Genomic DNA, 15,458 nt, shown 5'->3' with positions numbered 1-15,458 from the left:
GCCAAGATTTTGCAAGATTGGCAAACCAGCAAATGAGCTTCCTGTCATCAGAGAAATAAGGGTCAGCCAGCTCCACACAGCTCCCATTTCTCTCTGTTGATAAAAAATCCTCCTCCTTTGCTGATTACAGGTTCAAGATAAATTACTCTTTGTGGAACACACTGCATCTCCCCGGCTTCAATTTCAGATTGGCAGCCTGAGGCTTATCACAAACCATTTGTAAATGAATCAGTTCTTCAATGGTGTTCACACGCATAGAGCCCTCGCAGTGGAACAACAAGCAGACTGACAGAGGGATGCCTTGCAGCAATCTCTCCATCAGCACTTCTCAGAGGACACACTGCCTGCCATGAAAGCCATTATCCTAAACAGCTGTGGTTTTATACTGCCTTGAATATTTCTTCTCTGGATCATCCTGCCTATCTTGGAGAGCTACATTATGTGGCTGCTATTATGCCAGCATCTGGAGGCAACATGTGTTCATTGCACATAAATTGCCTTCCAGCCACCATTTTTCTACTCTTGATAATTTTTTTTTAGAGAATTCAAATCAAACTTGTAGGGACTTTTCACTGCCTTCCTTCCCTGTTACACGTAATGATCCTCATCACATTTGATTCATGGTAAAAACAATGCAAATGATGAGTTAATAGTGGGCTAATGTGTAAAGCCAAGAAAACACATTTGTAAGCAGGAATGTCTGCTCCCTGTCACTGTCTCCTCTTGAAAGACAATCTGGGATAAAGTGTTCTCTAGACATTTTTTGTACTGAGCTATCAGTTTAAGTTTAATAAGTGTTCACTTAAGCACTTCACAGATCCTGTTGCAGAGTAGCCAAATTTTCATTATGAGCTGCCCAAAGCTAGCTTCGCTTTTCAGCTTTTCATCTTCCCCTCTTCAACTTTTGAATCAAATGGGGAAATGTCATTGCTTATTTCTTTGCACTTGCCTGATCTGCTTCTCTCAAGCACTGTGTCATTACCAAACTTTCGTGTTTTGCAAATCAACGTCACTCCTCCTAATCATCCAAAAAGGACACACAGGAAACAGTCCACTCTCTGCTCTAGGCTTTTCTGTACACCCAAGAACACTTCTGACTTGCTTCAGTAGCTGCAACTCCAGAACTTCCCTGGACAGAAGCATCTCTACCATAAAAGTTGTCCAGCAATAGAAGTTCACCCAGGTAACTCCACCTCGTTCAGGCCCTCAGCCTTGTTTCAGATGTCTTAAGAAAAAGACAAATAGTTGCTTTTACCACGTGTCCTGAATAGGGATGCTGCCATGGTCACTGCTTACAATGGAGTTTCCCTAAATGTGTAAATAATACAATTCATCATTCTTCTCCCGGATTAGCCATGCTGGTTTTCTCCATGGAAACTGAGTATCAGATGGTGCTAGCTTCAAGACAACTGGATACCCCGTGTATCATGTTATCTGAAAACAAATGGCGTGATTAGCATGGTAGCTTCCTGAGCTGCCATGTAGAATAGCAGAGCACACAATGCAAGGACAAAAGCCTCCTTGGTCATGGCAATTGTGGGAATGCATCCTATTTCCAGAGGTAATGACATTAACCTCCAGCTGTAACACTCTTCAAGTAGCACATCAGTAGCAGACATTACTGCTAGAAGTTTTCTGAATTGGGCAGTCCATTAAACCCTGTGCTTACATCAAATCCCTCAGGTTTCAATAATTTTTTCCACTCAATCCACATAAACCTGCAATACGTTTGGTACATACAGGCAGATCTCTCCAAAAGTATCTGGCTAGACAAGGTAACCTGCAATTTGCTGCCTGGCCACAAGCTGAACGTTTGAGAAACTGACCTGGTAACTGATTTGCTTATGCCAAAGGGAGCTTGCTATTATTCCCTACTCTTAGGTCTCTACATCAATTATAGCATAAATACATTTCCACTAACAAAGGAGCATAAACACTGTTTTTTACTGCATTCTCTGAGGACTCTAGTGCCTTCAAGCTAGCAATATCAGGACAGCAGATACAGAAAAAAACAGATCACAGTGAGCCTTTTCATTCAGAGAGGTCGTACTCAACACTCAAATACTTGATCTCAAACAAAAGCTAGAGAGCAGCTGCGTTAGTAGCTTATGGCAATCTGCTATGATGACCTAAACCTGCATTACAAGCACGGGGACAGGTATTCGTTTAAGAGAACTGGTATGCGATAGATGGTAACTTTTAGATAAAGTTTCATGCACAGTTACTAGGATATTGAGAAATTTACACTAGCTTTCTAGGAAAAAATTAAGTATGGACATATGAGTATAGTCCCTCAACTGACCAAAATATCTGAACAGAACTGAACAGATATCTGCAGTTCCTGAACAGATGTCCTGTGCTGGCTCCCCACATAGTACAAACTCCATTTCAGCAGAGGATAAATGTGACTGCTGTGCAGGGCTCTTGACTCCACCTGGAACTCAGCAAGATCATTATTAAGCAAGGTTTCTCCTTGCAGCAATTAGGAAAATAAAAAATACCAGTGTTTATACTGATTGCTTAATTACATACATTTCAGTCAGTAGGCTTAATCTCACTAGACACTTCCCAAGGTACAGACGCTTTAGTTGACATCAAATCCATGGTAACCCTCCCTTTCCCCCACAAGTTTGCTGTTACTTTTTCATATACAGACCCAAAACTCCATGCGGCAGCACATCACAAATGCAACATGCACTGTCTGTAATACTTTAAGAAGCTTAACTACAGCTAGGACTGAAGTAGATACAATTTGACAGCAGAGACTGTCACAGCTTTGCCTTAATATTTGTCATGTAAATATACAGTTGCTATTTTCAATTTTAGGAATAATACTTTAGATGCCTCAATTCTTTTATCACTTAGATTCATGTTTCACTGATGCAGATCACGTAACATCACAATCAATCATCCAATACTAAACTCCATTTTTAGGTCCATGTTGCAGTTTGCAGTTGTATATTTATTACAAACAAAACTGAGGAACCTGTTGAGACATTAGAGATACATCACCAAAAAGCATACAATGCGGAATCCATCCCTCCTATTCATCAAGCATGCAGTGCAATACTTATACCACAGATGTTTTCAAATGTAAGATTTATTCCAGTGGCTTATTTACAGTCTTTACACAAATTCCAAAACAGCGTTATTAAAACATGTCACAGTATAATACCCAAAGAATCTTTAGAATACACTCCTTTATGAAAGGCTTTGACACAATGGAAAGATCGATCAAGAAAAGCTCATGCTACCAGGTTTCTTGACAAATGAAATACCAGGAAACCCTGTAACCTGCACAAGTACCCACCACAATGCTTTAAGACACCTCTTTTAAATAAACTGGTTTAAGTTTTGTTTAGTAGCTGAGTTCCTATCGCAACACTGTCCATGGAGTTTTGTGCTTTCCAAAAGGCAAGCATACTGCTGAAATACGATTCCCTACCCAACAGGAGAGAGGAATTCAGTAAACATGTATTTGTTTCCCATTCCAACAGAGGAATCCAAGTTCATTGAAATTCTCATTATAGTGAAATCAAGCATACTCTGCTTATACCTTCTTCTTCTTTGTGTGCTCCCCAGAGTCTAGTTTACGTTTCTTAGCAGAAGCTGGTTCGTCGTCTTTTTCATCATCTTTAAATAAAAAGACAGAATTAATCCAAGTCAGCAAAACCAGTATTTTTGTCTTAAACGCCATACTTATCCCAGAGCAACTGACTTAGCCGCACCTGAGATGCCTGGAAAAGAGACACAGTAATATTAACCGACAACATCCTCATTTTTGGAACGTGGACAAGACATGGTCACAATAGGATTGATTTGCTGCTTTAACTACCACGGATCACAGAGTATAACTAAGAAAAGGCCTTGTTATGCTAGATAATATGCAGTACCTGCTTCTAAAAAAATATTATTTGAATAGATGTGGTAAAAAGCTAGGAAATACATTTTAGAAGCAGAAAGTAAAGTCAAAGGTAAATTAATAATTTATCTTTTTAGTTTCTGGGTGAAGCCTAAGAAAAAAGAAGCGTGGAGGAAAAATAACAGCATAGAGAACAAATAGAGCAAGACAGAGATAAAATGACAAAGGAATGTAGAGAATGAAAAAGTGCAAGAAAGCAAAAAGAACAAATTTTGTTTGCAAAAGGTTTGCTGAAAACTTAACTGGTCAATCAAAACATTATTGTTTGTTCTAGAAGTCCAAAACTACTACTTCTGGTTTTGTTCTCTTGTTTGTCATTGGCTGTTCTCTTTCTCCATTAGTTTGTTGTTTTGTTTTATTTTTGTTAAATAAAATCATTTCTTCCATCTCTCAAATATTTCTTTCTGTATTTCCTAGATTACCACTAGTGTTTGTTCCACGATTAACAGTGAAAAGGACGGTAAGTATTTTCTTCAGTAATCTGTCACTTGCATTTTTTTTATTATTATTTTTTTTTTAATTTCCACCTTGGACCCCAAGTTTTGCAAACATTATAAAAATAATCTGACCTGCTACTCAAACGCATCTGCATCTAGGGTTGAGACGAAAGTATTAAAAGCAGCTCTCACTCCTCTTTGTATTCCAGCAAGTCCTGAGCCTGTTGTTCTCTCATAACTGCTGCTCTATAATGCCTTTTAATCATTCCCTGCTTCCACTAATGACAATGGAAGGGGATCAGAGAAATTCCTGATGGGTCTTCGTTGGTTCCAGGAACACCAGAATATGCTGTACACACACTGAACTCGGTTACCATCACTGCAGCCAGTTACTGCTCTGCCCTTGAGCAACTGCAGACGTAGAAGAGGCCAGCAGAATTTCCTCTGAATTAGTCAGGAACAGCTCCGGTCACAGGCTACTCACAGAAACCACGTGCCGGCAATTCTGCTCTTTATGCACACGAATTTGAAGCATGTGTCTGTGCAAAGCACACCAGGTCTGCACAGGAAAGGAACAGATTGCAAACCATGCAAGAGCATCACTTGTTACGTGTTTATGACAGGAGATAGCACGTCTTGAATAAGCCTCCAAGAACTTGCAAGTTTTAACCATTGAAGCCTTCAGATGTTAACAGTTTCAAACGACCTCCTGTCACGTTCAGTCCTCAGTACTGTACGTAACAGTATGGTTTCAGTTAACCTCTCTGAAGCTACGTATTTATTAAGTTACCTTACATTTCTGCAGACAAAGGGAATTTTTGCCAAGGCTTTCTGCACCGGCTCCCTGCATTACAACAGTGCCACAGGGAGGGGTAGGAGGGCACTGGCACACCTGAGGGCCACCAGCAGGGTGTCCTACATGCGCCCTACCTGACTCGGGGGGCTCCTGCTCCTCGTCCGGTAAGAACCTGGCCTTGCCGGCCTGCCGGGGCGCATCGTCGCCGTTGTCCTCATAGATGTTGGACCACTTTATGGCCATGTCGACGGCGGGTGGCGGCGGGGGCTTCTTCTCGGGCGGGCTGTACACCTCCGGCGGGGGCACGGCGTTGTTCCTCCACACCTTGAACTCCCGGGGGGGCTGCGGAGAGAAACACGGCGCCCGGGGCTGCAGCGGGACCCCGCCGGCCCCCAGCAGCCCCGGGCTCCCGGCCCGGCCCCGCCCGTACCTCCTCGGGCGCCCTGAGGACGCGGCTCTCCCAGTCGATCTGCTTGTTGAGCGGGTTGTAGAGGAAGGCGGGCGGCTGCGACACCTCCCGGAACAGCTCGTCGGGCGGCGGCAGCCGCGGCCGGCTCCCCGGGCTGCCTTCCGCCGGCGCCGCGCCGGCCCCCGCCGGGCTCTCGTCGGCCGGGGCCTCGTCGGGCTCCGAGTCGGAGCTGGAGCTGCCGTAGGCCGCGAAGAAACCCAGCGGGTCCCCTCCCTCCGCCGCCATGGCGGGGCCTGCGCCGCCGCACGGCCCGCACGGAAACCGGGCCCGCGCCCGGGGTTCCGGCCTGAGGCGGCGGGCGGCGGGAACGGCCCTGACTGACAGACTGACAGACTGACAGACTGACAACCAGCGGGTTCTTCTAAAAGAGCAGGGGGCTAGGAAGCAGCCTTTGAGTGTAATACGATAAAATTCCTCGCTGGGAATTATTAAACTGTGTCCAGCTGATCTCTCGCCTTAAATACCATTGAACACAAGAAACCCTACACACAGTACAAGGATAACAAGCACTGAAGTCCCCACAACACTTCAGAATCCTTTTGAGTTACGCTGCTCAGTGCACAAAGGTTTTCTTCTCCCTCGCTAATCAAAGATGTCTTGAGACTGAAGTCACTGTATGCATGGTCAGAAGCAACACTTCTCACATCTTTACAAAGTGGAGCAATCAAATAATTAAAAAAAAAATCACAAGAATATGGTTAGCGATACTAGTCATGAACCACAGAATCTGTAGTTAAGGAGAATGAGGTCTTCATTCCCACACACACATCTTCCCTACACACTGCTCTTGAATGCAGTCCTACAGACACCGGTGTTTCACACTGTCTTTCCCCCAGAGACAAACCTCTCTAAAAATAGAACAAAAGCCTCCCTTCACATACAAAACCGAAACCCCACATCCAGATGCTGGCATGAACTGCACTTAGAACCTATACATTTTAACAATGATAAAGGCAGACAGAAAACAAGCAATTATACAAAAGAGTTTATTCCAAAAGTTGTGATAAAAATATATATTTTTTACAAAATGCACCTTGCAAACATTGGTAAGATAATACATTCATTTAAAGTCTCAGGTTAACAGGCTCCGTTGCAGGAGTAATCCCTGTACAGGCAGGCCTACTGCACACTGTGCTGTGTGGCAGGCAGCAGTGGAAGTTCCGATTTAGAACTGCAATGCGGTTTTTACCTTGAGCTGATGCTCTTTCAGTTAAGGCCAAGTTTGCTCTCCCTCCCTCTCTCCCCTCTATTTACGAGGATCTAAGAACAAACCCAAAACTAAGCTTCTAAGGAGGTTAAAACAAGGAGGGAAAAAAAATGTTTGAGAACACAAATGCAATTCAAGTGGTTTACAGTGAACAAAGGGACATTTAAACAAATTTATATACATCCAGAGTACATGCAACTACAATTCAAGTTAGTGGAAGAGAGATTTACGCCTACTCTCCAATTCATGTTAGAGAGCAAGATTTTGCTTGCACTTAGGTACCTAAATCCCAGAGTGCCTTCTGTACTGAAGTTTCATTTAAAAGCATTTGCACCATCCTGACAGTCTATCACCTTAGAAGCATACCAGAAAATCAAGGATTTTAAACACTAAACAGAAGCCCACATCTTTAGCAAATGTAAGCTATTTACATACTGAATACAGACTATAATTGAACAGTGCAGTTTATTTTAACCTACTTCCAAAACCATAGCAATCATGAAATAAAAATTTAGAGAGGCCTTCTGCAGGACCTCAAAACGAGAGCACAATTTAGGGTTATTGCCCTAAATTATTACCCTGGCTTTGAATTTGAATGGAATGATACAGTTACAGAACTGCATAAGAGCCCAAATAATTTAAACCTTAAATACAAACCTACCTTTCGATATACTAAAAATACTGAAGTGTAGTTTTGCAGAACATAACTGTACACATTTCCAAGGAAGAGTTTGTCTTTGTCTAGTAATTTTAAAGTGATTAAAGGCCACCTTCATAAAAAGATTTCAACTCAAGAGCAGAGTATGAGAGCAATATTTCTTGACACAATATAACATGCTATATGAGAACCGTCCCATGCTCAAATGGTTTAAATACCTTTGACTAAGCAATTTGAAATGTAAACGTGTCTATCTGCCTCGAGGAGTAGATATCTTAAGTGCAACATTTCCAAGAATCCCGCAGTTAAGGATGCTTTCCTGCTACACGACTCCTCTACTTACCTACTGGGACAAAACATAGAAGCATTAGTCCTTAACAGTATTATACAACAGCAGTTTCTCATAGCCCACATGATGTGGTTACAGCAGTTTACTTTCCTTTTCCAATATTAATGAGAATTTATATTTAAAGTGCATCTCAAATCACAAATCTCTAAATAATATACAAGAATAATATGCTAAGGCTTGTGGAAGTATACTCGCTAGCTCACATCACTGTGATGCTGAGTGCCTTTCAATGTACTGGTAGACAAAAAGTTCAAAAAATTAAGAGACTTCTTGCAAATATGCATAGCAACAGATTTGGTCAGATGTGTTATTTGCAAATGGAAATACTTTTTGCACATAACATACATACATGGAGGACAGACTTTATCCTACAGAGAAGTATTTAATTTGGCAAATGAGGTCAAGCTTTTCTGCAAGCGAGCTAAAGCTTTTAGTTCAGGAAGCTAACTTCAATACTCAGTACTTTTCCTAACCACCTTTGCTTTTCACCTGTCACAGAAAGGCTAAGAACACCAGGTTTGTTACTTACTGTTCTGTAAACTGCAGCTTAAGTGTCTGCAACTAAACACAAAATCTTAAATATATTGGTTAAAAAAAAAAAAACACAAAACTTTGCTGGTGTAGTATCATGATTTTTTTTTCTAATAAAAGCTTCCTAAGTAACATGAAATCAAGCAGCTAGAGTCACCTGATTACAAAAAAAAAAAAGTTAAAACAGTAAATAGCATGGACTGTTTCCTCTGATTTCACAAACTAACAGTTTCAAAACTTTTTTTTACCCTTATAAGACATCACATGCTGTTTCAGTACCCTTCGGATGAATAGACAAAAGTCACTAAGTTCACTAAGGTTGAAGAGAACGTGATCTCAGAGGCAAAAAGCAATTGTCACTTGAACTGTTAGATGGTTCTTGCTGTTCCGACTGGAGCTCTGGTGGGAGAGGGGGTGCACCGGGGTCTCCAGGGCCTGGAAGGGTGGCTGAGAAAACCACACTCTCTGCATTTCCCGTCTCTGCAATTGGCAAATTCATGGAATGAAGAGAGACAGCAGACATAAACACAGCAGTGCTATAATCTTCTTCTGGATGATGCATCTGGGTTGATTCTTTATCTTTTGTTTTATCAAAAAAATTAGATTCATCAGAATATGATCTAGAAAGATTATTTGTTCCTTCATACAGCGAGGTCATGCAGGTGCTGCAGCTTAGACCTAAGACAAAAAACACACAAACAATTACAATATGATGCACTCTTAAAACTGATTTAGCATCAGTAACATTGTCAAAGATCAGTTGTCTATGATGTGAACCAACCATCCTTTTCATCTCACCTTGTGATGTCCAAGTAGTTGTGACAAATTAGAAAATACATGCAGGTCATCTCATCAGCCACAGAATGATTTCTCTACGCCAGCTACTAGTTGACAAAAGCACACTGTAACTTAAGCTTCGCTTTAGGATGTCATTTCTATAGGCAGCCTGAACTATCTTTCGTTAGAGTTTTCTCACTGTGTTCTTCAAAGAACCTTTTAAAAGCTTCAGCCACATTGTTCTGCTCCAAACTGGACTGCTTTTGAAGGCTGCTGCACTTGAAGCCAGAGAAAACTTCAGACCTTTCATGACTAGGGTCAAAAACGTACCTTCTTCCTTCTTTATTTCTCTTTAGGTGGGTGTGGAAGGGGAAGTAAGGTTTTTGGTTTAGAAAGCTTATGCTTTCTTTTTCCGCCTTCAAATGTGAATACATAGAGCAACTTCAGTTTTCTGTGTCAGCAAAACTTCTGATTGTGTGAAGCAATACATTCAGAGTCTATTTTTAAGTTTTGCACTGAAAGCATTTGGGGAAAATTCCCCTCAATATTGCATTTGTGGGCTTATCCTCTGCTGAGGTGCAGAGTTGAACAAAACCCAAGCATCCTGCCACTGCAGTAAAGAGAAACACAAGATGGAAGATAACCACTTATTTTGCGTTCTGAATTAGAACCTCATAGAAAGCAAAACTGAAGTGTGAAAAAAGACTTATCCATCAGAACAGAACAGTATGTTTGCGGTTTTCCCCCCCTCTCCCCACTTTGTTATTTGTGTTCAGATAGTAAAGAGGCAGAGCTATCTGCCTGATATGCCTGAGGTATTGTCCTGAGATTTTAAACCCAAACTGAGGCAGTTTCCAAGAACACTGTCCCAAACACTAGAGAAAGGAAAAAAATATGTAATAAGAAACATGGATTGAACAGTGCGAGTTTTATTTTGCAGACCCTCAAAATAAAATTTCCATCTTAGATGATTTTATTATAAACTTCTTACCTTTGAGAGCTTCAAGTTTTTCATTTTTGACTTTCAACACTACGTCAGTTATCTTTTGTAACAGAAAGTTTTGTGTTCTTTCTCGCCTGATAGACTCAATCAAAGCATCTAGTCCCTTTGGGTTTTCTGCTAAGTAGTCCAACAACTTCCCAGTTTTTTTCCTGCTGGAAGATCGAGAAGAGATCTCTTCTGTGTCCTCTCTGGTGAGTATTTTCTTTGAACGTAGGTAATCAAAGTGTCTCTCAGCTATTATCTTGTCACACAAGTAAGGTCGCATCCTTTCTAAAGCCTGAAAAAACAAAACAAACCAGTATCAGCCGATCTTTCAATTCATTTAGAAGCCTTTATTAAAAATCTTTATGATTTTTTTTTACAAGTTAGTCAAGCAATTTTTAAAGCTGCCACCATGTTACCTAGGGGAGAATCTTCTCAGTGCAGCTGTGTAAAAAAAAACAAAAAACAAAGCATTTTAATTTACCTATCCTTTTCAGGAGTTTTCCTTTGAGTGACCTGTGAGGTTTTAATGCATCTTAAGTAATTAAGGCAGATATTTACTGAAAATATTACATTAGGTCTATGATTATCACATTTCAGAACAGCCACCAAGTAAAAATGAAATTAAATTAAATACAACAGCAACTACTTATTTTGCCTACATGCATACCCACTCTCCCCATTTTACTACCCAACTGCAACATTTTCATATTATCTGTATCCCAGAGGCCCAACTCCATGGCACTGCTGTTATTGATGTTTTCTGTGCATTGAGTAGAGCAGTCTCAGAGCAACAGCGTGTATACTCACTGTTTAAAAGTTTTATTAGACAGACACCTCTATTTGAGTTCACCAGCATCCACAATACCTGCGCTTTCTTTCACAGATGTACCTACTCTCAACAACTTTACTGGCTGCTTTTTCTTTATCAATCTGCTTTGTGATGGTTTAAGATTTTATATTGAACACCTGCAGCACCCTGTACACTTATGACACACTGCAATGACTCCTGAAAATTAGTACATCTCTGAGGACTCTGGCAGAAGTCAAATGCCTCCCACCTGCAGCATAACTTCAGCTACCAAGTGTCAGCTGGTTGCTTAATCCTCTCTGTAACCAGAAAAAGAAGAAAAAGGAAAAAAGCGGCAACAATCTGCCCTGGGAGCAGATTCCATCCATTGTCTACAGACCCTCGCATGCAGTCAGTTACCACGGGGCACGATAAAGTAGAGAAGTCTGTTCCAAGCCCTTCACATCCTCAGGAACTGCAACACGTCGTATCCCGTCCCATTCCCTCTGTTTCTCCCTGCAGAGATGTGCCATCCTTCTAACTGCATGCAGGCAGAATGTGATTACCAGTTTATTTCGGAGGTAATTTAGAGGAGCAAAGTCACCACTTTGGACTCTTCTTTGTAAGATCCTGCGTCCTCTCTTACACTGACAGGTTTATTCAGACATCTGGCAAAGAAAGCAGTGACCTCCACCCCCCTTGTTCAAAGGGTCCGCACAAGCACCTCCGAAGCGTAAATGACATTCACCGTATTTCAATCTGCACATTAAGAGGCCTGCTTGATGCCAGCAGTTTAACAGAACTAACGCCTGCCTTCACAACTCTGCTTTCAATACCCAATCAACTGCTCTATCAAGATGAGAGTCACAAGTATCTTTTTACTTGAAAAGCAAACTCTGTATAACACTGCAGAATCAGCAGGTTCCCTTGCCAACAATTTTCCCTGTGAAGAAATACACAAGTCAGATACACACTGGCTGAAAATTATTGATGTGAAAAAACATTCTCTCCTCTCCTCCTGAAGTTGCCTCATTTGATTCAACAAAAGTAAATTATTTGAGAGCTACAAGGAAAAAAAAACACCTTTACATCTGAGAGACGTGCTAAGATGAAAAGAAACAATCACAACTTTTTTCCCTAAGAAAGTCTTCCAATATCCTCTTGCTTTTCGATTATATCCCATGAAAGCAGCATGAAGACAACTTTGCTTTAAAGGAATTTACTAGCTCAATAGAACTGCCTGGCATCCTGTGCTGTGGAAAACACCAATAACTCAAAGAAAAAATTTCTGGACTGCTTCACCAAGCACGGCAAAGGAAGAATGGAATGTGCTCTTGTAGTTTTCTGCTCCTAGAGGTCCAACAAAAGCAAGCCATCAATAAACAGCCTGTGGTTATGCAGTTAAAGGAATAATCAGGATGGCATGCAAGGAAGAGAAAGGAAGGCTGCTGGCAGCAGACCATCACCAATGAATACAACACAAAACCCGAGCCCCAAGGGCGCGGCTGCAGGGTGCCTAATTCAGGCTGTGGGCAGCTCCCTGTTCCCACCTTCGCTCCAGCTCTGGCAGCTGAGAGGATCCATCAATGGAGTGGGTTAGTTACCGGCCCCTGTGCTGGTGCAGCAGACTGGGAGGAACAGAAAAGGGCAACAGCACAACTCCCACCATTTTTCTCTGCCATCAAGTATCCAAGTGCAACAGGCCCGTGCTTGCTTGGCTATGAGTGTTGGGGGCAGTGCGGCGTTCTTTCACTTCTCATAAACCTCTTCCTACCACCAAAGGGGATCAGTCAACCAACTCCAAAGCAGAAGAGTCAGTACGTTTTTCAGCATTAGAAGAATATAGCAAGCTGTTACTCAATTGAACGACTACAGTGTTTTGACTAACACTGCTCTGCAATGAGTCTTACGCTGCATGAAGTGCACCAGTCCTGAATTCCCCTCTGTGCTGTCCTCAGAGGGTAACAGTTTGTCAAGGACAGGAAGGACAGAGCACAAGCATTAAGAACCCTTTGCTCTGTATGGATGTGTTTGCAGGGCTCACTGCCCCCTTCCCAGCTGGAGGAGGTGAGATTCCAACCTTTACAATTTCTCCTCAAGACAAGTTTACCCAGAGCAGACCACCCCTGCAAGCCAGCTGAGGTATGCTGCCACACCACGCACCGAGAATTCCTGCTCTTGCATCACTTCCCTTTCGCAGTCCGCTTAGTAAGGAATAGAAGGAGGTAACACAGGGTAAGGTCACCTCAACTCTTCCCTGATGTGACAAAACAGTAGGGAGAAGATACAGAAAGTTTTGGGGAAAAATATTTCAGTGCTAGTCTACTTGATCTCAGATACCAAAGCAAATCCTGACAGTGCTTGTGTGGTTGTAGCAAAAGGCAGCAGAAACTGCCTGCATACCCTACAAAAAACATACCATGTTTTAATTACTTCAACATTCTCAACCCTAAGCAAGCATACCTTCAGTTTCACAAAGATAACACCTATATCCAAGAAGAAATAAAGCTTTAACACAGCACCCTGGTTTTGATGGCTTTAAGATTGGTGCACAGAGCAGAATATAAGTAGCAATGCAGACAGAATATAAAACATTTTAACCTAGCCCGTGGTGCTAAAATATTTCCTTTAACCTAGCCATCTATGCGACACAGCTGTCAGTGATGAGCAATAACCATCTGACAATGCACGTGACGAAATACAAGCACAAAAGAAATTACGCACAAATATATTTAACTACCTGACTTTTTTTAAACCTAGGATACAAAGATTTGCATTTTATTTTAACAAAAGCATCAGTTTGAGTGACTTGAAGCAGTCCACCCTCTTATTTTAAGTGTAATCTACAAGAAGATTGCTTATTGATGCTAATTAGCAGTTAAACTTTTGTTACAGCTATGCCTTCATAACGATTAGTTGGGTCTACACCATATCCGATACCCTAGCTGTCTTGTTCATTGTTTAATCCACAGGAGGCCCAGACAACTGTTCGTTCTGTTATGCTCACACATCTTGCCATGCAATGTACAGCAGTGTTGTGCCGTCTGCGAGAAGAGACCAATGCCTGGCTTGGATCCCCAGCTCATCCTGACAAGATTACTTGGCCAAAGCCACCTGCACAGCTTTAGAGCAGCTACGAGAGCTTACAGTGAGCTATGAACCTCCCTGAGAGGAAGATCTCTGCAGTCAGGTTTACTGTACTGTGTTCTGATGACAAACCTAACATCACTTGTTACTACCCAGTACGTTACCACCAAGTCCTCCGATTACTGTGGGAAACTGTAAGATTGGAGCCTGAAGTGACACAGATGGACTTTTGTGAGCAGAAGCTATGAATACAGTCAGTAGTTCAGACTGATTTAGATAACGTTACACAGATGGTCTGATTTAACATTTTTTTTTTCTCCCTGTAACATCGGGATGCTGCCTACTGCAGCGTTACCCTGCGGCTCTACAGAAGCAAGCAGTAACTTGCAAAACACACCTCCTGGAGCCATGACAAAGCTTTTACAGAAAATTCCATACACGGAATGGTACCAAGGAGCCAGAACTCAGCTCAGCTCTGTAACGAGCTGGCAGATGACGTGACAGTAGAATAAATCACACAAAGGGCCCGGGGGGCGGCGGGGCGGTGAGGTGAGGCCCGGCCTCACCCTGCCCTCAGCGGCTCAGCCCTGCTCGGGCCGCGCCTCCCGCTCCCCGCCGCCCTCGCCGCCCGGTGCCGTGCCGCCGCTCACCTCCTTTTTCACGTCGGCCATCTCGTCCTCCGTCAGCGGCCGCCCCGCCGCCACCGAGGCCGGCCCCGACCCCGCAGCCTCCATCGCGGAAGCCGCCGCCGCGGGAAGCCGCCCCCGGCACCGCTTCCGACCCAGGCTCCCCGCCCCGCCGGGCGTGCGCGGTGGCAGCGCCCCGCGGCGGATGGCGGCCGGGCACGGGCAGGGGGCGCGGCCGCAGTCACCGCCCCGCCCGCACAACATGGCGGCCGCGCGTCGGGCCGCCTCAGGGGGAAGGGGCAGGGGGTCGCCCGCCCGCTGCTCTCGGCTGCGGCACCCCCGGGACGGCTCGACCCGGCCCCGCTCTGCCTTGCCAGTGCCGTGCTACGCGAGGTGTGACCGTGCTGGTGTTTGCCTCACGCTGCCGGTTGATCCGGCTCCCTAAAAAGCACGTTGGTTCCACTCATAACACTTACACATGCACACGGGATGTTCACCCTTCTTACCTGGCCCAGATCATTAACATCAGTCCCAAAATGGCTCAGCAAGATTTCAGGTGTGCGGAGCTCCCAGTGAGGTGGCTGTGGCACATCTGAGGCAGAGGCCAGTGCCCCCCCGCTCCCAGCTCTATCCTTGTCCGTTAAACCAAACGCCTTCTGGCTCCTTCTCTCCAAGGCGAATGTTGCTGTAGGCTTCGCTGGCTCCCTACAACACTCTGATAAAAATAACTGTTGTGCATTCTGGACCTAGATGTTATAAATGAAGTCTCAATTCAATCTGAATTTAGTAATATTTATAAAAGACATATTTATGAAAGGTATAAA

General features: G+C 43.3%; 2 protein-coding genes across 2 annotated transcripts; both read right to left on the bottom strand.

Annotated features, from left to right (window-relative positions):
• Window positions 1-3,082: 3,082 nt before the first annotated feature.
• Window positions 3,083-5,899, bottom strand: C8H1orf52 (chromosome 8 C1orf52 homolog). Its single transcript, XM_027462840.3, has 3 exons — window positions 5,586-5,899; window positions 5,290-5,497; window positions 3,083-3,633 (listed from the first exon to the last, which is right to left on the bottom strand). The coding sequence occupies exons 1-3, from the start codon at window positions 5,847-5,849 to the stop codon at window positions 3,551-3,553; spliced, it is 555 nt and encodes a 184-aa protein (XP_027318641.1). The 5' UTR covers window positions 5,850-5,899; the 3' UTR covers window positions 3,083-3,550.
• A 695-nt stretch (window positions 5,900-6,594) lies between these two features.
• BCL10 (BCL10 immune signaling adaptor) lies at window positions 6,595-15,103 on the bottom strand. Its single transcript, XM_027462839.3, has 3 exons — window positions 14,659-15,103; window positions 10,138-10,426; window positions 6,595-9,047 (listed from the first exon to the last, which is right to left on the bottom strand). Exons 1-3 carry the CDS (start codon window positions 14,896-14,898, stop codon window positions 8,683-8,685), a joined length of 894 nt encoding a protein of 297 aa, XP_027318640.2. The 5' UTR covers window positions 14,899-15,103; the 3' UTR covers window positions 6,595-8,682.
• Between the last annotated feature and the right edge of the window lie 355 nt (window positions 15,104-15,458).

Source organism: Anas platyrhynchos, chromosome 8, assembly GCF_047663525.1.
Source record: "Anas platyrhynchos isolate ZD024472 breed Pekin duck chromosome 8, IASCAAS_PekinDuck_T2T, whole genome shotgun sequence".
In the NCBI taxonomy this organism is placed as follows: domain Eukaryota; kingdom Metazoa; phylum Chordata; class Aves; order Anseriformes; family Anatidae; genus Anas; species Anas platyrhynchos.
The sequence above is the reverse complement of the archived record's forward strand: the minus strand, read 5'-3'. Positions and strand labels throughout refer to the sequence as shown.